The sequence below is a fragment of the Mixophyes fleayi genome, chromosome 4 (genome assembly GCF_038048845.1).
Source record: "Mixophyes fleayi isolate aMixFle1 chromosome 4, aMixFle1.hap1, whole genome shotgun sequence".
NCBI lineage: Eukaryota > Metazoa > Chordata > Amphibia > Anura > Limnodynastidae > Mixophyes > Mixophyes fleayi.
This window is the reverse complement of record NC_134405.1, coordinates 34,990,151-35,012,921: the sequence shown is the minus strand read 5'-3', so window position 1 is coordinate 35,012,921 and position 22,771 is coordinate 34,990,151. Positions and strand designations below refer to the sequence as shown.

General features: G+C 44.5%; 1 protein-coding gene across 1 annotated transcript in view; it reads left to right on the top strand.

Annotated features, from left to right (window-relative positions):
- Window positions 1–22,771, top strand: part of LOC142151181 (A.superbus venom factor 1-like) — a 162,919-nt gene that overhangs the window by 115,909 nt on the left and 24,239 nt on the right. The window contains exons 24-28 of the mRNA XM_075206547.1: window positions 9,308–9,383; window positions 11,147–11,306; window positions 13,198–13,299; window positions 15,343–15,493; window positions 18,492–18,652. Of these exons, the coding sequence (XP_075062648.1) occupies window positions 9,308–9,383; window positions 11,147–11,306; window positions 13,198–13,299; window positions 15,343–15,493; window positions 18,492–18,652 (650 nt within the window). The remainder of the gene's footprint in view (window positions 1–9,307; window positions 9,384–11,146; window positions 11,307–13,197; window positions 13,300–15,342; window positions 15,494–18,491; window positions 18,653–22,771) is intronic.

Sequence of the window (22,771 nt, the reverse complement as noted above, 5' to 3'; positions counted from 1 at the left end):
CCACCCAAGTTCCTGCTGTAGAGACTGTTTGTCAAACTTTCAAAAATATTTGGTCTCAGGTCAAAACCTGTTTAAAGAAGACATCTGCCAAATATAAGTCTTTTGCAGATAGAAAGAGGCGGGCTCTTCCACCACTGAAAATTGGAGATCGTGTCTGGTTATCTACCAAAAATATTCGTTGGAAGGTCCCATCTATGAAATTTGCTCCTCGTTTTATTGGTCCGTATAGGATCATTCAAGTGATAAATCCAGTTTGTTTCAAACTTCTACTTCCTAAGAATCTTCGTATTTCCAACGCCTTCCATGTGTCCTTGCTCAAACCTCTCATCATCAACCGTTTCTCGGTCCCTCCTTCAGCACCTCGGCCAGTTCAAATTCATCAGGAGGAAGACTTTGAGATTACCCATATATTGGATGCAAAAATTTCACGAGGAGTTCTTCGTTTCCTCGTTCATTGGAAGGGCTTTGGTCCTGAGGAGTGTTCATGGATCAAAGCTGAAGATCACAACGCTCCAGCTCTTCTTAAGAAGTTTTATTCCAAGTTTCCGGACAAACCCGGTTCCAGGTGTTCTGTGCCCACCTTTAAAAGGGGGGGTACTGTCACTCACCGGACTGTGAGTGCTACTTCTCGTGTATTTAGGAACCGTGGCCGTCCACCATCCTGAGGGTCTGCGCATGTGCAGCCCTTTCAATCCTTCAGTACATGTTCCTTTTAGTTAATTGGCTGATCAGGCAACACTCCCTATTTAAAGCACCTGTGTTCAATACCTCGTTGCCTGATCTTGGAGTCTCATTCCCCATGAGCCTCTGAAGGTGTTCCTGTGTTTCCTCGTGTATTCAGCTCCTGCTGATTCCTGTTGTTCGTTTGTGGTTTCCAGACCACTTCAACTCTCCTGTGTTTCATCGTGACTACACCAGCTGATTCCTATCCGCTGCCTCTGTGTATCTACAGTATCCTGCTTATCTCAACTCTCCCGTGTTTCATCGTGACTGCACCAGCTGATTCCTATCCGCTGCCTCCGTGTATCTACAATATCCTGCTCACCTCTACTCTCCCGTGTTTCATCGTGACTGCACCAGCTGATTCCTATCCGCTGCCTCCGTGTATCTGCAGTATCCTGCTCATCGCAACCCTCCAGTACTCCTTGTATCTGCAGCCAGCCGATCCGCTGTTCCGTGCTTCTACAGTGTTCCCGCTTGTGTCAACTCGCCTGTCTGCATCGGATCAACGCTCCGCTGCTTTCATCTCGGCTAGACCGCCTCTACTCTCCTGTGCTCTCCGGGTGTCCAGTTCTATATACTACTGCTTCCTCAGTATTGTTTATATCCTTGCTGGTGTACCTACTGTGCGCTGCACCTACTTGGTTACCGCTTCCACCCTCCTGGGACTTCGCATCCTGCCGGCCTCCAGCCGTTCAGGTATCCCTGCACTCCTTTCTGACAGCCTGCTCTCCTGAACCACGGTATGCATACTTCTCATTGACTGTGCTGGTGTATTGCATATCTAGCTGGACTGAGTTGTTCTCCTCTGGAGTTTCCTATCCACTGAGACTATTGCCATCATTTGACTGTGTTACCTTTAGCCTGGATAGTTCTTGTGACTTTGTATGTTTGTGCAGTGCTGCTCAGTTATTACTATTTTGTGCATATCATCGTGGGATCAAGTTCAGTGTACCCGTGTATACTCTGCATTGCATTTATCTCCCCGTGCTCCTCCTCACATATATATCTCAGTGATGCAACTTGCTAGAGGCAGACCACTGTTCCCTGTTTCCTGAGTCACCAGTTTCCAGTATCCTTTCACATAGCAGTGGTACAACTTGCTAACGCAGACCACTGACTTCCCGGATACCTTCACCTGGATTCCATTCCCTCACCTAGACAGCGGTACAACTTGCTATATGCAGACCGCTGACTCTCATCACCTCCTCATTACTTCTGGACATTCCTCCTCACTATAGCAGTGGTACAACTTGCTACCCGCAGACCACTGACTACCCTCACGTTTCCTTGTCCATCCAGTTCCTCGTGTACAGTTATCTATATATTACCAGTGCTGCTAGTCATAGACTTTCCACGAGCATTCTCTTACCATCTGCTGTCTCCTGTTCCGTGATCACCCCGCTACCAGAGTACCATATTACCACCTATACTGCTCTGGTAAGTCCATCATCTGGTGATACCTGGGTAAAGACTCCTAGTGCCCGTGACAGTCTGTGTATCTTGCTGATCCCAGCCGCTCGGCTAACTCTCCACCAGCTTGGTGGGACCCTGGGTATAGTCTCCCTACCGAAGTAGGCTCACCAATTCCCCAGAATCTGCGAGTGTCTCCCGATGGAGTGGTAACAGAATCAGTCCTAGAGGTACACTGTCCGATCTCTGTCAAGAAGCTCCTGCCTTAAGCATTCCTTTAAGGCCCTGCAAGAATACGGTTACTCTCCAACAGTCCAAGTCCTCACTGTCTCAAGATTCTCCAACAACTCCCTTTTGTCCCTTCCACAACCCCCCATCCATTGTCCTCCTGTGATTGGTGGTGTGAAGAGTTTGGGTGGTAACAGGGGTGGAAATAGTGCATGACATCAGTGGTCTCCACCCCTGCGGTGATGGTGCCATTCGGACTGTGTTGCAGACTTGCTAGAACAATAGTTAGCAAACAGGGAGAGACCCCCTCCTGATTTTAGATAAGGTCCTGAACCTCCTCTTTTTAACCCGTTCCACTACTTTTTGATGTCACAGGGTCCACAGCTAATTCACACTTCCTGTGAGCTGCCTCTCCCCTCCCTCTCTGGACACCACAGCAATAACAGATCTGGCCACTGGGCGGCATTTAATAACAGAGTGGGCCATGGTTGTTCAGTTGGCCCACTGAGGACAGACCGGGTTGGCAGGATATTCTCAATATAAGGCCCGGGTCTGTCACATACCTCCCCCTTATTAAATCAAGGGGACAGTTGGAGTCTGGTGGTCGGGCTCCAGATGTTCTCCTTGGCACGGTGGGTTCCTTAATGAAGGGTTCTCCTCCTCTCCTTTGGAGAGTCCGTCCGCATTTGAGTGGTCTTTCCCCTTTTTGTGCGAGATAGTAAAGTTATAACCTTGTAATGCTAAACTCCACCGTAATAACTTCCCATTTTCGCCAGAAGATCTTTGTAACCAGTAAAGGGGGTTGTGGTCTGTAATTACTGTGAACTCTTGCCCATAAATGTAGGGTTGTAATTTATTTAGGGCCCACACTATGGCCAGGCATTCTTTTTCAATTGTGGCATAGGCTACCTCTCTATCCACCAGCTTTCGGGATAAATAAACCACTGGGTGCTCATGCCCATCCTCCCCCACTTGGCTGAGCACAGCACCGAGTCCACACCCTGAAGCATCTGTCTGTACCAGAAATCGTTTCTTGAAGTCTGGGGCTGCTAACACTGGGGACTGGGTCAATGCTGCCTTCAGAGCGTCAAAGGCTCCCTCACACTCTGGGGTCCATTCTATATGTCTGGAGTATTTTTTCTTTGTCAAGTCAGTCAGGGGCCTGGCAACAGTGCTATACTGAAGCACGAATTTTCTGTAGTACCCTGCGATCCCGAGGAACGCTCATACCTGCTTTTGGTTGGTGGGTCGGGGCCACTGAACAATGGCTTCTACTTTTGCCGGTTCAGGTCGTATGATTCCCCCACCAACACGGTGCCCCAAGTATTGCACTTCTGCCATGCCCATGAAGCATTTGTCTGGGCGAATGGTCAACCCTGCCTGCCTGATTCTCCTCAGGACCTCTGACACTTGCACTAAGTGATCCTCCCACGTCTGGCTGAAGATGGCAATGTCATCTAAGTAAGCCTGGGCAAATTCCTGACACCCCCCCAACAGGTCATCAATCATCCGTTGGAATGTGGCTGGAGCATTTTTCATCCCAAAGGGCATTGTCGTACATTCAAACAATCCCAGTGGGGTTATAAAGGCTGACCGCTCCTGAGCTTTGGGGGTGAGGGGAATTTGCCAATAGCCCTTACTCAGATCCAAAGTGGACACAAACTTGGCTGCCCCTAGCCTGTCTAGTAGCTCATCTATTCGGGCCATGGGATAAGCATCAGTGGTGGTGACCTAATTTAGTTTACGGTAGTCCACGCAGAAGCGGGTGGTCCCATCCTTCTTCGGGACCAATACCACCCCTGCAGCCCATGGACTACTTGACTTCTTAATTACTCCTAAGGCCAGCATTTGCTCTATCTCCTTCCGTACTTGGGCCAGTACTGCGGGGGTCATGCGGTATGCTACCTGCCTTATGGGCTTCTCCTCCCCCGTGTCTACATGGTGGGTGGCTAGGTGGGTACGCCCGGGCTTACAGGTAAATTGGGCCTGCTCCTTCTCCAGCACCTCCCTCATTTCCTGCCTCTGTCCCTCTCCTAGCTGCGTCCCCACTGTCACTGTCTCCACCCCCTTTTCCTCTCTCACCTCCCCTATCATCTCCAGTAGGGGGTCTACCTCTGTGGGACCCATGGGGGGACAACACACCACAATTGCTGCCATCTGCCGTTCCACATAACCTTTTAGTCGATTGATGTGGAAGGTTTTCAGCCAGGTTTCCTCATCATCCAGGGCTACTACATAGTTGACAGGCCCTACCTGCCTCACCACTTTGTATGGGCCATCCCAGGTGGCTTGAAGTTTATTCCGTCTCATTGGGACTAGCACCATCACCTTCTGTCCTGCGTTCAGCTTCATATCCTGAGCGTGGGCATCGTACCACTCTTTCTGTCTTGCCTGGGCTCCTTTTAAATGGCCTTGCGCCAGTTGCGCTACCCTCTTCATCCTCTCCCTCATCTTCTCTACATATTTAAGGATAGGCTGCTCATTGGCCTGGAACGTTCCTTCCCAGCTCTCTCTAACCAGGTCTAGGGGGCCTCGTACCCTCCGGTCATACAAAAGTTCGAAAGGAGAGTATCCGGTGGACTCCTGGGGCACTTCTCTGTATGCAAACAGGAGCTGCTGCAGGGCCCGGTCCCAGTCTCTCCCTTCAGACTGTACATATGCCTTCAGGAGGTGTTTCAGCGTTCCATTGAAACGCTCACATAACCCATTGGTCTGGGGATGGTACGGAGTGGTTCGCAGGGGCTTAATGCCCCTTTTTTCCCATAGGGTCTGGACTAGGTCCCCTTGGAATTGGGTCCCCTGGTCAGTAACCACTTCCCTGGGATATCCTACCCGGCTGAAAATGTCCACCAGAGCCTGGGCCACATGCTCTGCGTCTATGGACGACAGGGCTACTGCCTCTGGGTATCTGGTGGCAAAGTCCACCAGGGTGAGGATGAATCTTTTTCCGGTGTAACTGGGGATGGCTAATGGACCTACGATATCTATACCACCCGGGCAAAGGGCTCCTCAATTATAGGCAGGGATTGTAGTGGGACTTTCTTAGGGGCTCTCCCTATTCTCTGGCAGGTGTCACAGGAGGCTTTGTACCGTTTCACATCCTGGGTGACTTGAGGCCAGAAAAAAGTCCGCAACACCCGGGCCAACGTTTTTCTGGTCCCAAAGTGCCCCGCTGCTGCAATGTCATGGGCCAGCGCTAATAAATGGGTCCGGTAAGCCCAGGGTACTGCCAACTGCTTCACTTCTGTCCCTGGGTCTTGATCTAGGGTGGGGGTGACTACCCTATATAACAGCCCTTTGTCCCACACTACTTTACTGCCTGCCACTTCCCCTCCCCCAGCGTCTGCTGCACTCCTCAGTTTGGCTAGGGATGGGTCAGTCTGTTGGGCCTTCCTAAATTCCCTTCTGCCCTCCTCCCCCAAATCAATTTCTGGTACAACATCAGATCTTTTAGGGTACCTCACCAATGGTGCTGCCTCTGGCTCTTTGGTTCTGGTTGCCGGGGTTAGTCTTGGTGGTCTCCTTGGCGTTGCGACTTCTTGTGCAGCTGTGGCTTGCACTCGGCTCTGGCTGCGGGTCACAGCTTGCACAAAGTGAGTGACCAATCCCTGGCCCAAATCATTCCCCAAAATCACTTTTTCTGGTAGTCCATCCAGGATGCCCACCTCCACCATTCCAAATCCCGCCCCCCGATCCAAATGTACCCGGGCCACTTGAATTTCTGCAAGATGGCCCCCCACCGTGGAAATCCGGACCTGCTGTCCCTCCATAACTTGGGATCTTTTAATTATATCAGGCTCCACCAGGGTCAGGGATGCTCCTAAATCTCTCAACCCCTGGACCTTGCAGTCCCCCACCCACACGTCCTGTAGATGACCCTGCATATTCCTAGGACTCTGCCTCCCCTCCCCCAAAATCAGGTTCACCACATACACCCCGTCCCTTGCCTCTGGCACATCAGGACAGGGTGGCTCGGCCTCAATGCCGATTGCAAAATCTCCTGGGGCATACGGTACAGCGGCCACTGGTGCAGCTCTGGCTCCTGGCATCGGACCTTTGGTATGGGGACAATCTCTCTGAAAGTGCCCCACCTGGTTGCACCGATAGCACCTCTTTGGATTCAGGTCCCAGGGTCTGGATCGGACTGGTTCATCTCTTGGATTCCGGGCAGAGTTCTCTCTAATAAAGGGGCCTCCAGGTGTCGCTAGACTTGCTGGAATTGGTCGGCTCCCCCTCCCTGCAGCTGCTTGACTAGGCATACTAAGGGCTCTCCACCTGGGTCGACTCACCACATACTCATCAGCTAGCCCTGCTGCTTCCTCCAGGGTCTCAGGTTTTCTGTCCGCCAGCCATTCCCGGATCTCTGGTGCCATTTTTAGAGTCAGCTGCTCCAGCATAATGAGCTCTTTAATTTGTTTAGCAGAGCGGGCCCCTTTCCCTTCCAACCATTTCTCACAGGCCCTCTGTAGCTGGCTGGCAAATTCCTAGTGCGACTGTGACCCTCCTTTATTTAAAGTCCTGAACTTGTATCTGTAGGTCTCTGCGTTTAACTGGAACTTTACCATCAGCGCCTTTTTCACCGTACCATAATCCCCACATTCTTGAGGGCTTAGAGCCTGGTAAGCTTCCAGCGCTCTCCCAGTCAGGCTGGGTCCCAGATATTTGGACCACTCTTCCTCCTCAATCCCATGGACTCCCATCAAGTTTTCAAAAACCTGGAGATGGGTATCAATGTCTGCATCTGCCTCTTTAAAAATTGGGACTCCACTATATCCCAGCTGAGGTCTCAACCGGGCCTCTCCCCGACCTTCTTCTCTCTGAATCTGGGGTACCTCAGTTGCTACCCCCAACATTGCTTGGAGTACGGCTGCCCTTTTATGCAGGGTTGCCCTTTCCCCCAGTGCTGTTAGCCAATCTTGCAGCACTGCTGGAGTGCGGGACGGTGGTCTGGGTTGTGTCCCACTGGGGGGTCTCTGTGGCTGGCCTTTGGCCTCCTCCTCCTCCACCTCTGACTCTTCCATCTCCTCAGGGTGAGCCCTTTCCCATTCCATTAGTTTGGCCACCAGAACTTCACGCACGTCTGTGTCATCAAAGTCCACCCCTTTGGTTCTGCAGAACCCCTGCAAGTGTTGTTTCCTTGCTTTCATATAGAATCTCTCTCTGTGGCTTTTAAACTAATCTGCTCTGCTTCTGTGGCCATTCCTGCTGACTTCCCAGCTAGGTTCTTTTTTACTAACACTGGTGCTGACAGACTGTTGCCTTGTGTCCTTACAGAGCCTGACCGTATCTGGATACGAGTCCCTGCGCTCTACCCAAACGTTGGGACTGTGTGATCCCACCACTGCCACCAAAATTGTGAGGACCCCGGGGTTAGAACCAAAGCTCACTAGATACCCTGTCCTCTAGGTTCACTGGTCACACAGGTAAGGAGACAGGAAAGAAATAATAATCCCTTTTATTAAACAAAGTGTACACACTTAGAAAAATACAACAGTGCTCCCCAAGGAGAAACTTGTTCCCCCACCAAATATATCAAGTGTCAGAAAATCACCAGTGCAAGTAAAAACTCCCCAACAAAGTCCCCAGCAGGTTACCTCCAAGCACAGAGTCCTAGCAGGCCCAAACTCCTGGTAATAAAATCCACAGCTGACAATCCAAGTGGGCCACGGTTTCTGATCCTTAAGGTGGGTCTGTGTATCTTGCTGATCCCAGCCGCTCGGCCAACTCTCCACCAGCTTGATGGGACCCTGGGTATAGTCTCCCTACCGATGTAGGCTCACCAATTCCCCAGAATCTGCGAGTGTCTCCCGATGGAGTGGTAACAGAATCAGTCCTAGAGGTACACTGTCCGATCTCTGTCAAGAAGCTCCTGCCTTAAGCATTCCTTTAAGGCCCTGCGAGAATACGGTTACTCTCCAACAGTCCAAGTCCTCACTGTCTCAAGATTCTCCAACAACTCCCTTTTGTCCCTTCCACAACCCCCCACTCATTGTCCTCTTGTGATTGGTGGTGTGAAGAGTTTGGGTGGTAACAGGGGTGGAAATAGTGCATGACATCAGTGGTCTCCCCCCCTGCGGTGATGGTGCCATTCGGACTGTGTTGCAGACTTGCTAGAACAATAGTTAGCAAACAGGGAGAGACCCCCTCCTGATTTTAGATAAGGTCCTGACCCTCCTCTTTTTAACCCGTTCCACTACTTTTTGATGTCACAGGGTCCACAGCTGATTCACACTTCCTGTGAGCTGCCTCTCCCCTCCCTCTCTGGACACCACAGCAATAACAGATCTGGCCACCGGGCGGCATTTAATAATAGAGTGGGCCATGGTTGTTCAGTTGGCCCACTGAGGACAGACCGGGTTGGCAGGATATTCTCAATATAGGGCCCGGGTCTGTCACACAGGGCAATAAACGTAACATTGTGCCCCCTTAGTAATTTCCCCTGCATAATAAATAATAGTGCCCCTGTTGTCATAAAAAATAATTGTGCCCCCTTTTGATGCCTAAAAAATAATGAATTGTACCCCTAAGCGTGTCTGTCTTTCCTGCGATATTCCTCATTTCTTGATCCAACATATCCTTAAGAAGAAAAAAATCACAAGCATACCAGACTGCTCCCATAAATGGATTACTACCTAATAGACTGGCAGCCAATCATGAGCAGTCTCTCATCCATTAGGTGACATTTTTACATGTGCATTTCTGTTACTTCCAAAAACAATCCCATAAAGCGATTTTCCAAGCAGGCAATGAAGAATCAGTGAGGGAGCTATGCACCCATGCATGCCCTGTGTGACAGATAGACACAATAGTGCATATTAGTTTGTGCCGCAGACCATCGTTTATTTTCAGTTTGCAAATAACCACCAGTGTTTTTATTGGTTTTAGAATGTGTATATTTTCACTTTGCCTTTTCTATACTAATAATCATATGCTTTGGGTTAAACAGGTTTAATTCGGCAGATGGAATTTCGTAAATCAGACTCTTCATACGGAGCTGGGACAACAACACCATCAAGCACATGGTAATATAGACCATGTTACCAGATTAGTATGATCAAATATTTATATGTATATACTCACACTCAATAGACACACTCACCAAAATTCCTAAATTCATCCAAAAGCAATATTTATGCTCATTGTTACCATGCTGTCCACTGCTGGGACGTTTGTCAAGACGATCTACAACGTCAACAGTGAAAAAACATGAACAAGGCATCTATAGTGTTCTTATCTGCTAACATAAAAAGCCCCTTCAATGATAATCAGCTGGTATAGGTGTTGCCTTGTCTGGAGCGCTATGTGTTCCAGCTTGGAACGCATAACCAGACTTCCAGTAATGGATTTCGGACAATGCAATAAATAGCCAAAAGCGTTAAACCTTGGAAAGTAACCAGGAAATAGCTACAAAACCATACATGCGCTCACTCAAACAACTAAGCGGTGTATACTCCATATAAAGGCAAATTACTTATGTAAGTGTCAACAGGACCCATTGTAAAGTACAGGTACTGGAGATAATAAGATCTGTGCAACAAAATAAGTAGATTAAATGGAGACAGTGTACAAATAATTATCCTTTGGCAACATACACTAGTACATTAAAGATGGCTGCCACATATGTATAATTAAATAGTCACTGATATATAGTATAAATCATGAAGAGATTACAGAAGCTTAATATTTTGGGCATATTGAACACTACACAACTAAGAACACAGAAGTGTGAAGCAACATACTAGACACAGACCTATTCCCAGTCACTATACTAAATCATCTGAGGAAAATATTTAGTGGATTTGGATCATTCAGGCCCCAAGGTGCTGCTGTACCAGGGGCGGATATCCATTTGGCCTTTGTTTACGCAAAAAAAAGATTCTTTGTCTCCACCTCTCTTAGGAATGCATATTTTATGCAAAATAGACATATAGGTCCAACATTACATGAGCTCCTCTGCATGCATAAAAATATGTAAACTGTATGAAATATATGTAATACAAAACAGAAACATTTTTGGCACTTACATAACGTACACCCTCTGTAATCCATTATTCCTTCAAGCTATTTATTGTTATAGTAAACCTTTATAGCAACATAATGGTCATTTAATGTGATTAGTGAATACGTGATTCATATGTAATACGCTGAAGATTTTGCTGGCGCTATATAAATAAATGTTAATGATGATGATGCAGATAGGTAGGAAATACCTACAATCAGGGGCGGGCTGGGCCGGGGGGCAGGGGGGCATCGGCCCCCTGGGCCACTCGTTCTAACCCCTGTTAGGGTCGGCCGCCCCTCTCCCTGATGCAACATTACCAATATATATCCAGGCGGTCGCACCACTTGACAGGCGATGCGGCCACGTCAGCGCACAGGCGGCCGTATCACATGACACGCGATGCGGCCGCATCATCAATGACGCAGCCGCATTGCCGTCTGTGCTCCCCCCAGGCTGCATGTTGCCAGGACGCCCCTGCCTACAATTAGCATATATTTGTTCAATGTTATCTCAGTATTATGGTGTTCTACTACCTGTGAAACTTGTAATCAGTTTCAAATATGTGTTCAAAGGCAATGCAAACACATTGGAGCTTTAAAGTAGTGAAACATATTGACTACTCATGTGACAATATCTTTGTTCCTTCTATCTTTTTCTCCCCTCACTGTGATTACTACTCTGTTGTTCCTACTTATTCTATCTTCACCTCTGTATACTATGATTCATTCTCTTCTCATTATCATTACACTTGATGTTCCACTTATTTTGGCTTCTTCTCCTCAGGCTCACAGCCTATGCTGTAAAAGTATTTACCTTGGCTGAAAGTCTAGTCAAGGTTGAACGAACTGTACTCTGTGATTCTGTGAATTGGCTGATACTGGAGAAGCAAAAGCCAGATGGGTTATTCCAGGAGCATGACCATGTCTATCACCAGGAGATGGTGGTATGTACAAACACACTTTAGCTGAGGCTTTCCAAAACATAAAGTTGGGCGTATGAGCTTCATTTCATGCAAAAGTGCATTTGACACCACAATTGTTGGGCACCAGTTTGATTGGAGCCTAATATTAGCACTTTGTGCTTTTAGAGGACCCTGTTCCTTCTAGTATCTAACTCTCAGGCTATTGCTTCCTTTCCTCTCCTCACTCCATAACTCTATTCCTATTTTGTGCAGTCCTATCCACACTAATATCACACGAGTAGAAACAAGATCCCAAAAAATCAGTACCCTCATCTCCTGTTGCTGTGCAGATTCTGATGATCTCATTGGCTACTAGTAGTTTGATCTACTCCCATTTCAAAACTGAAGACACCTTGGACAAACAGGTGTTGTAGGTAGAATACAATAAGGTGCTTGGACCCTTATCAAATGCACCTAAACAAGAAAATTAAGGAAACAAAAGAACATGTTTTGCTAAAGAGTTACTCAGACTGATCACCGGATTGCAGTTTTAGTGCATGCAGACATTTTTTATTTAGATAGACTGTGTTTAGGAATGATGTTTCTGTATATAATAACAACATATGCAGTGCTGTACAGTACTGGCATTATGTAAAACTTAATAAGGGCTGAACTGTACAATTTGTATAACAATCATTCTGTTTTGGGTAATATCCTTATGTCAGTCTACAGGCTCAGTCAAAATAAATGCCGGTGCTTCTTACATTCTTTGGTGATGATGCTGAGTTAGACGTAGGGTCGAAATACAGCGTCATGAGGCTCTTTAGAAAAGTTTGAGCAGGAGCCTGATCATGTTGATGTATCCTCCTGGACCCCTGCTCCACTCTGAAAAGAACAGATAGGGGGTATATTCTGAGCATGTATGGCCGACATGCATCGTCACACTGAAAAGGAGGGTTACAGACAGCTCTGCTCTTTTCAGAGATAATGTTGGGGCCCTGGGAGTGCCGTGGTCTAATGCTGGGGCCATGGAGCGGTGGATCCATAACTACCTGCCCCCTCTTACCTCCATGCCCCAAAGCTGCTCAGGTTAAATACACTTAAAGAGAGCATATTTACACCCACATGTTGAGTTGGACGCAACTCAAGATGCATCCAGCTCTTTACCAGTTGCATATGTGCCAGGTCAGACTTACATCAGATAAATTTTACACCCAACCAGGTTATAAACACAGGACAAATTAAGTTTGATGAAATTAAATAAAAAAACCCTCTATAATTGATGTATTATTCCTTCTCGTGTACGGATAAAAATAGCAAAGAAAATCATTATGTGATATGATAAAATAATGCAGGCATGATAAATGAAGAAAGCAATATCAGCTTACGAGGTGAATCCTCAATCGGCCAATCAGAAGCAGCTAGCTAGTGCTGGGCAGCACAGTGGCTTAGTGGTTCTGCCTCACAGCACCACCATGTCTTTATCTGTGTGGAGTTTGTATGTTCTCCCCGTGTTTGTGTGGGTTTCCTCCCACATTCCAAAAATATACTAGTAGGTTAATTGGCTGCTATCAAAATTGACCCTAGTGTCTTTGTGTGTGTGTGTGTGTTAGGGAATTTAGACTATACGCCCCAATGGGGCAGTGACTGATGTGAGTGAGCTCTCTGTACAGCACTGTGGAATTAGTAGCGCTATATAAATAGCTGATGATGATGATGATGACCAATATCATCATCCGTGTGTATTTGCAACAATTCTCAGGCAACCGCATTAATACGGTAGATATGCGCAGTACAAGTTTCCATATTTTACGCTAAGCAAACTGGAGTAGGCCCAACTCAGCATGAGCCCTTGTATGTCACGCAGTCATAGGAATATTAGGTCTCCATTTATTACTACATTATGTATAACTTCTCTATCTGTTTTACACAGGGTGGAATAGTAAACAGTAATACTGAGTTTGATTCTACACTCACAGCCTTCATCCTCATTGCTATGCTGGAAAGTGAAGAACTCTGTACTGGACACGTTGCTGTAAGTGATTGAACCATTTTTACCCTGACTATATCTTCATTCCATTTACCCACCATTTCCCTATAGAACCACCACTTGTCTACTTTATCCTGATTTCGCCTACTGCCCAAGTGTAGTATCTGGGACATTTAATATAATATGCATTGACTGAGTTGCATAATGTATTGCATTTCTCTCTAGCTCTGCCTTTCTTCTTTCTTCTTTCTTCTTTCTTCTTTTACATTCTGGCTGCCCAGTATCTTTGAAGTCTTCGGCCTCTGTGTAATCCAGAGTGTACAGCATGGAAAGTCGTTTAGTATGTGTTCAAACCCCAATTAGTGGAAAGGCCACATAGACGTAGGCCTAGGGAGACAGAATTAAAGGGGCTGCTGGTCCTGGTTTTATCATTTTTCCTCATGTTATTTGTTAGATGTGCCTGCCAGCAAAAAATATCATTGCAAATTATGGGTATCTATTTTACACTGGGCTGTGGTGGATTTGGGGTGATAGCGCTATGCAGCTATGGTAGGGGTTAGGAACTAACAGCAAAAGTAGCCTAGGGAGACCAATATTTTAAGTGTACCTGTCATGTACACACAGCCACCTTGTGATCTGAATCAGTATGCCATCTGTCACTATGATAGAAACCTATGACAAATTAATATTCATGAGGCACTGATTCCTGGTAAGTTGATAGGCTACATTCTCGTGAACATAAGTTCAGCTCCAGAATAGATGTCTCCACTCTACGCCATTGCCTGTGATATATATTCTTTAAATCCAGGTCAGTACATGTCTAGCCAATAAGTAAAATAAAGCAAATAATTGTTTCTATTTTCATTTTTGGGAAATCAGGGTTACGCTGTAATTGAACATATGATATAAGTGTCATGGCAAACTCATTCTGTTGTCTCCTGAAGGCCAGATCCTTTTTGACAGAAAATACCAACTATAGTATGTCCGTTAGCTTAAGAGAATAATATTTTTGATGTAGATATTACTGTTTGCAGAGAAATGCATTTATCTATATCATGCTGAGGGTATAATGATGCTGTATCTTTTTGCAGCCAATCAGATTTCTGCTTTGAATTTCTGAAGTGCTGTAGAAAAATGACAGAATATAGTTGCTATGTACGCTGCACATTTATGGCATAAGCATGTCAGAGTCGACTTATTTTAAAATGTTATTTAATTATTATCATTAAATATTTATCATAGATAGACAGACAGAAAATCACTAGTTATTGGACTGGTCTGACAATTTACATACAGTGTAGACTGCATACCATGTAATCATCATTCTATTAGATACATTTGGACTAATGCAGAGTTGCTTCCAAACTGAAGAGAAAATAAGAGTATGGAAAAATAACATATTTCCATCCATATGTAAAGCTGTACATATCTCGTGATGTCTCTGCAGCAGCAGCTTATAGACCTGACTTACTATAATTCATCATCATTAGCGAATATTCCCACCTGTCTTATAGCAGGTGCAGAAGATACGCTATTCTAACAGTCATATATGGTTTTTTATACAGGTCTACATATGTTGCACGTACGCAAACACACCTTTACTGTACGCGTCCAGCATTAGAACATCTCTCCACCTTCGTCCTGCCTCTCCAGGTGTAGTTGGGCCCAAGTGCCAGAATCATGCAAGTCTACATAGGTGCACATGTGTATGGCCACTTTCTGGGCATGGACACAGATATTTCATGCAAGATACACTACACAAACTGGTGTATGTCCCACTCTGCATAAACCAAATTATCTAGATGAGTATACAGATGCAGCAGACTTTATTGTGGCTCAGTTACCTCCCATTTCCTACAGTGTCACAACATGTCACAGGCTGCAACCTTTTCATATATCAGCACAAAAGGTGAATTAGTGAGCCATATTTAAGCAATAGTAGGAAGGTGATACATTAAATCCCCCTCATTGTGCTACTTGTATTTGTCAACCTTTCATATTCTGTATACCACAGGGATTTATAAATGTGTTTACTTACAAATGTGTTTTTTCTAATTATATTAATTTAACTCTATTCTTGCATTCCAGAATCTACGTGAAAGTATTGATAGAGCAGCATCATTCATAAATATGAAATATTCATCTCTAAACAATCCATACTCCATTGCAATCACTTCATATGCGTTGGCCAGAGCCGGAAATCTGCAGGATACAACAAAACTGATGTCAGCATCTACAGGTATAGTACTGACACCTGCGGAACATCATACATAGGACATATTACATGGACACTTCTTTTTTTATTATTCTTTTTATTACTTTTAAAATATAATAAACAAAAGTGTACAGAATAAAGAAAAGGAAAGGGAGAACTTCACAAATAAGCAAATGAGGTACACAGTATAGGTAACACATTCTAAATAAAGCAAATATGTATATTATATTTTGAAAACTTAGAAAATCATGAGAAGAAATGAGAAAAAGATGGGGTAGAAAATTTTGGTGTTGTTGTCCAAAAAATTTAATTGCTATCAATGAAAAAAGAAGAGACCTAATCCTGTAAAGGAGAAGCGACCAGGGCCAGATTAAGGGAATGGAGGCCCCTGGGCTAAGGGCGCCTCCATTCCCCCGTGAGGACGGAGGACTGGACTGACTGTGCTCAGCAGCATTGATCGGGCTGGGGGCGCCCCCGCCCCTGGATCGATCAATAATGCTGCTGCGGACTTTGAAGGGCCCCCTGGATGCCCGAGGCCCCTGGGCTATAGCCCAGTTAGACCTCGGGTTAATCCGGCCCTGGAGGCGACGCTATAGTGTTCTCTCCAGGGGTTCCTGGTGCATGTGAGTTTGTTGGGTAAAATCTGAATGATACTAGATATACTGTATATTACAATGCAGTTGACCTGCCAAGTTGTGTTAATAATAGAAAGTAAATAAGGTGGGTCTGGATTTTTCCAATAATGAACAATCTGGCATTTTGTAGCACTTAATATGTGTTTTAATAATCTCAGTGTGTATTGATGAATATCAAGGATGTAGCGAGATAATAGGGAATTAGATGAACCCTCATAATATTTTCTATCAAACAGTGGGTTTTCCATAGTGGAGCTATTTTTGGGCAGTGCCACCATACATTTGAGAAGGTACCATCCTGACAACAATTACACCAATAAAAAGGTGCTAGGAAAGATCACATGTAATCTTTTATGAATAAGGTACCACTAGTAGACTATTTTATTGGCATTCTCGCTGATTATAGCAAAATTAAATACTTTAGAACGATTTGATGTAATTTGTTCCCAGGTCTTGGAGTGGAGACATTCCCCGCCATGTCCTCCCTCCACCTGAGCTCATGTGGATCTTAAAAGGGGCAATTATGCTTGAGAGTCAGATGATAGAATATTGATATAATGACTCTGAAGCAATATCTTTGTAAACAGAATGATGCTAGAGGGAATGGACGCTTTGGACCTAAGGGAGGTTGTTTGTTAGGGTTGTAAAAGTGCCTGAGCCGAATATACTGATAAAAACAGGAAATGGGGATATTATATCTCGACTCGATGTTCGCAAAAGATGGGAAGTGTCATAACGGGGCTTGGTCAGAGAGAAATCTGATGTTATGGCGGATCCAATTTGTGAATTGAAGATGAGTCAAACCTGGAGAGAATTGAGTATTGTCCCAAATTGGGATCATGTGATGTGAATCGGGAATTATGTCATACATGGTAGTGGTACAGTTACAGGGTGTCATAGAGAAAGCTATGGTAGGGAACAAGTTAGTCTGCGCGTGTCTGTGGTTGGGTTCGAGCTGTAGTAAAATCGTAGCGAAAAAGCTATTGGAGACATTGGTCTCTATGTCTACACATAGAGGCCAATGTCTACACAGGCTCTTGTTTGGGGTGGAGAGTTGGACAATGGGTGACCCTATTATATTTCAAAAGATTAGGAGCTCCAAGACCTCCTCTCTAGAGCAGTTTGTGCAAGATATTTGTGTCGATTCTGGGTTTCCTGGTGGATCAAGTAATTTTGTAACTGGTTTCTGAAGTGTTTAAAAGGTATGGGCAGGAAGTCTGATTGGGAAGAGATATAAAAGGTGTGAAAGGATATTCATCTTCAGTGAAGAAATCCCATCTACCCAGAATATTAATAACTGCCCCATTAGCAAGGTCAGATTTATTATTGCGGAATAACCCCAACAAAATGGGCATGAGGAAGAGTGGTAATTTTTTATAGTGTATAACCGTGAGTCCATCTGGATCTGGGTCTGAGGCATTTTTAAGTTCTTTAACAGTTTGCTTAATTTCTTCGTCCTTGATATATTTGTTAAAGAATTCATTCAGTGAGGAAGACAATTTAGGGAGTGTATTACTTGATCTGTAAGTTTAAGGAAGAGGGGTTAGTAGAGGGCTGGTCAATATGATACAAAGTGGTATAATAGCAATTTTTTTACGATCACATATGAGATCACCTTTACTGTGATCTGGTAGCTTTGAGTTCAGTGTCTCCTACACAGAAGTGGGGGGAGGTCTAGAAAAGAAATATAGCCATTGTAATTCCTGTCATCTGTTAGTGTAGGGCTTTAAGTCCAAGGTTGAAAACCTGGGTAGTGTGGCCAGCGAGAAACTCAGCAGATGCGGATTGAGAGAGGATGCGGTGATGATAAAGTTGTTGGGGGTTGCCAGCTCTGATCTGATCCCAAGTTATGGCTATGGCAAAGGAATTTATGCAGGAGCAATTCATCAAACGCTGTTGTCATTCCCGTAGCCCTTTTGGGCAATGAGAAAGGCTAGGGTGAGCCACAGCTTGTTAAGAAGGCTATTATTTTAGGATGAATCATTTTTATGTCATTTGTTATATGCTCCAAAGAAATGGGACACTGGGGAAGTATACTGTTACATTTTATTGATAAATGAAACAGAAAGTTTCACATCTTGTCTTCTAGTAATGAGATTTCCATGAAGATCGATGACCTAACCAACCACCCCGCAGTGATCACTGAATGTTATTTTTTAATTACTCATGTAGGTTTCCATTGGATTAATAGAACTCATAATACCATTCCAAAATCTTAATTGTTAAATGTTTACAGATTTCATGTGGAGTTCTTATGTGATTTCTTTATTAAATGTGTGCTGTATAATGTACTATTCACATACACTTTAATCAATTCACTTCAAATAGACATAAATTTTAAGCAACATGTATACTGATGTATGTTATGTCCTGAAATGTATTTATAGGTAACAGCCACTGGGTAGAGCCAGTCTCGGACCTGTCACTTGAGGCTACATCTTATGCGCTCCTCACACTACTGAAGACAAAGCAGTTTGAGCAGACTGGACCAATAGTTCAATGGTTAAAAGGACAGACATTTTCAGGAGACATTTCTAGATCAACACAAGTATGTAATTCTTACATTACAGTAGCTCATACTGAATTAACTCTCCTTCCTTGACCAATGACTGCTTCTCGGTAGATAGATTCTCAACATAATGTGAGTTGTTGATAATTTGTAAATATTTTCTGACTGTTTTCACAAGTGTTAATCATCAAAACATGCTGTCTCCTGCTCGTTGTTCCATATGTGGAGACATACTGTCATTGATGCCAAATGCTCTAGTCATGTTTGTTAGAATCAGATGCACAATTAAGGGGGTTTTCTTCTAGCCCAGGAACAGGGTGATATAGGGCTGTATTAACATAGGGACTGTTGGAGTCTCAGCTCCAGGCCCCCTTACGAAATAAGCCTATGAATGGAGCACTGAAAATCCACTTAATGCGTTTTGCTTTATTTTGTTTTTCACTTCTTTTTTTTTTCCAAGCTAATTGGAGATGGCTCTGGTCTATTAGTGTCCATCTCCTGCTGTCGGTGGTAATCGTACGCTCCGACACCCACTTACCCTACAAAAAAAAGATGAAAGTGTTAAAAAAACTGTCACTAGTGATAGACTTACCTTCACAGGGACTCTGCAGCTAAGCGATGCACCACAATGCTGATCGCAAGCAGGGATGAGCGGACTTGGATTATCGCAATCCGAGCCCACCCAAACAGTGCGGATCCAAGGGCGATCCGAGCACTGTTCGGGTATTTCCGGGGCTGAGAAAAACTGAAAACGAGGCTATGAGTCCAAATCCCGCCGTCGGATCTCGCGATACTCGGATTCTATAAATTCCCCGCTTGCCACCGCCATCTTCACTCGGGCATTGATCAGGGAAGAGGGAGGGTGTGTTAGGTGGTCCTCTGTCCTGCTCTTTCTCATGCTGTGCTCTGCTGTGCTGTGTCCTGCTCAGTCCAGTGGTGCTGTATCCTGTGCTCTGTCCTGCTGAGTCCAGTGGTGCTTTGTCCAGTGCTCTGTCCTGCTGAGTCCAGTGGTGCTGTGTCCTGTGCTCTGTCCTGCTAAGTCCATTGGTATAAAAAAAATTATAAAAAATGTATAAAAAAATTAGTACTGCAATATCTAACTACGTTCACTGTTCCTGCAGTAAAAAAGAATTTCTACTGCAATATCTAACTACGTTCATTGTTCCTGCAGTATAAAAAAAATACTACTGCAATATATAACTACGTTCACTGTACCTGCAGTCCAGAAAAATTAGTACTGCAATATTAAACTACGTTCACTGTTCCTGCTGTCAAGAAAAATTAGTACTGCAATATTTAACTACGTTCACTGTTCCTGCAGTCCAGAAAAATTAGTACTGCGATATTTAACTACGTTCACTGTTCCTGCAGTCAAGAAAAATTAGTACTGCAATATTTAACTACGTTCACTGTTCCTGCAGTCCAGAAAAATTAGTACTGCAATTTTAAACTACGTTCACTGTTCCTGCAGTCAAGAAATATTAGAACTGCAATATTTAACTACGTTCACTGTTCCTGCAGTCCAGAAAAATTAGTACTGCAATATTTAACTACGTTCACTGTTCCTGCAGTCCAGAAATATTAGTACTGCAATATTTAACTACGTTCACTGTTCCTGCAGTAAAGAAAAATTAGTACTGCAATATTAAACTACGTTCACTGTTCCTGCAGTCAAGAAATATTAGTACTGCAATATTTAAAGTGTGCATGTCATTTTTCTAAAAACTTTTTCTAAAAACTAAAGGGTGCCAGCTCGTTTTGTTGGGGTCCAAACAAACCAATCATTTCAGCCACAATTTTGTAGGCCCTGTGGCTGAAATGATTGGTTTGTTAAAGTGCGCATGTCCTATTTCAACAACATAAGGGTGGGTGGGAGGGCCCAAGGACAATTCCATCTTGCACCTTTTTTTTTGGCATTATGTGCTCTTTGGGGCCTAGTTTTTCAAACTGCCATCCTGTCTGCCACTGCAGTGCCACTACTAGATGGGCCACGTGTTTGTGCCGCCCACTTGTGTTGCTTAGCTTAGACATCCAGCTACCTCGGTGCAACCTTTTGGCCTAAAAACAATATTGTGAGGTATGAGGTGTTCAGAATAGACTGGAAATTAGTGCAAATGATTGTTATTGAATGTTATTGAGGTTAATAATAGCGTAGGAGTGAAAAAAAACAAAAAACAAAACTGTTTTTTTATCACTTTTTATGCTTTTTTTTAAAAAAAAAAATCAGAACCCGAAACCCTAAATCAGAACCAAAACCTTGAGTGGGGTGTTTTGGCAAAACCAATCAGAACCCAAAACCTCAAGTTAATCAGAACCCAAAACCCAAAACACTAAAAGTGGCCGGTGCACACCCCTAATCGCAAGTCATTTCTAATAAAGAGGTGTCTGGCAGTACAGTTTCTTGTCATCGCGACTTGGTGTCAGGTTACCGCACAAATAGATGAGTGAGATCCTGTTGTCTCAATAGGTATTAGCTAGACTTCCCTAGAGGCGCAGAGTCTAACAAGGTGGAAGGTATTCACCAGAGACTCCCGCAAGGGAATTTGGGCTTCTGTGGCTTCCACCCTGCAGGTCGCGGCCCTCTAGAGAAGTTCCTAGTGAGACAAATGGAGAATGACTTAATAACAGAAGAAATCCAATTCGGACATCCAATGGTGATAATAACGATTCCCACTTTATTGTAAAATATAATATAAGTTCCTTGAAGGTTGAGTAAACTGCAGATGATGATAACGACAATATACAAAGAATAGGAACCATCATTGAAATTCAATAATGCAGACTGAAGGCCAATAACAAATCACCACTATACCACTGAGTAGTGGAACATAATACGAAGTCCAATGAAGTACTGGAGATGAGCAGTTCAATGAAATCCAGATGCAGCAGCGTTGAATCACAGCTCACTATAAAGATGTGAACGAGCCAGTATAGACAATGATGTTGATAGAGTAGATAGCAAGCGTAGCTCCCACAGGTAAGTGAAACAAATATACTGAGGTCAGCAGAATCTGATATGTACATATATAATAACGATGGACCACAGCTCACCACAGAATTATGGAACAAGGCAGCAGTAGTCAATAATGCAGGATGAATAGGTAGCGGGTGTTGATCGCAGAGAACAGCAAAGTCCAGAAACAAGCAACAATAAGCCACAGCTTACCACCAGGACGTGGAACGAAGCAGCAGCAATCAGTGGTGCAGACAAATGAATGACTGGTGTTGATTATAACGATTACCACAGTAGTGGAACTGATGTACAGCATTTAACAAAGTCCAGATACAAAGCAGCGATGAAGCACGGCTTATCACAGGGATGTGGAACACAGCAGCAGTAGATAGTGGTGCAGGCCAGGTAGATAGTAGAAGTTGATCACAGCGATTACCCGGGGATGTGGAACACGAAAGTAGTAGTTAGTGGTGCAGGTCGAGTAAGCAGTGGATGTTGAACACAGCAATTACCACAAATAGCGGAACAGGTACGTTGAGATCAGCAGAGTCCGGACACACAGCAGTGAAGGAATACAGCTTACCATGGAGATGTGGAACACGGCAGTAGTAGTCAATGGTGCAGGCCGAGTAGGCAGTGGATGTTCATCACAGCAATTCACCACAGGTAAACAGAACAGGTGCGTGGAGATCAGCATAGTCCAGACACAGCAGCAATGAAGTACAGCTTACCACGGAGATGTGGAACACGGCAGTAGTAGTCAATGGTGCAGGCTGAGCAGACAGTGGATGTTAATCACAGCAATTACCACAGGTAAGCAGAACCAATGTGTAGAGATCAGCATAGTCCAGACATACAGCAGCGTTGAAGCATAAATACCACAGAGATGTGGAGCACAGAGGAGGCATCAGAATCAGGTCAGATATGACTTGAAGAACCAGCAATGCAAAGGTGAAAGGAGGGACCTTATAAAGAGAAACTGACCAATAGCAGACCTGACTAACACACACAGGTGAACTAATCACAGATACAAGGCATAGGTGACAGTCTGAAGTAAGAAGAGAGATTTAAAGTGATAGTCAGTGTTTAGAGGCTCGGGTGGAGATACCCGGGGAACGGAGTGTGACACTTGGATTTCTTTTAATTTAAAGCGGCAATGTGAAACCACAGCAGGTTAAGTGTTTAAACACTTAACCCGACATTGC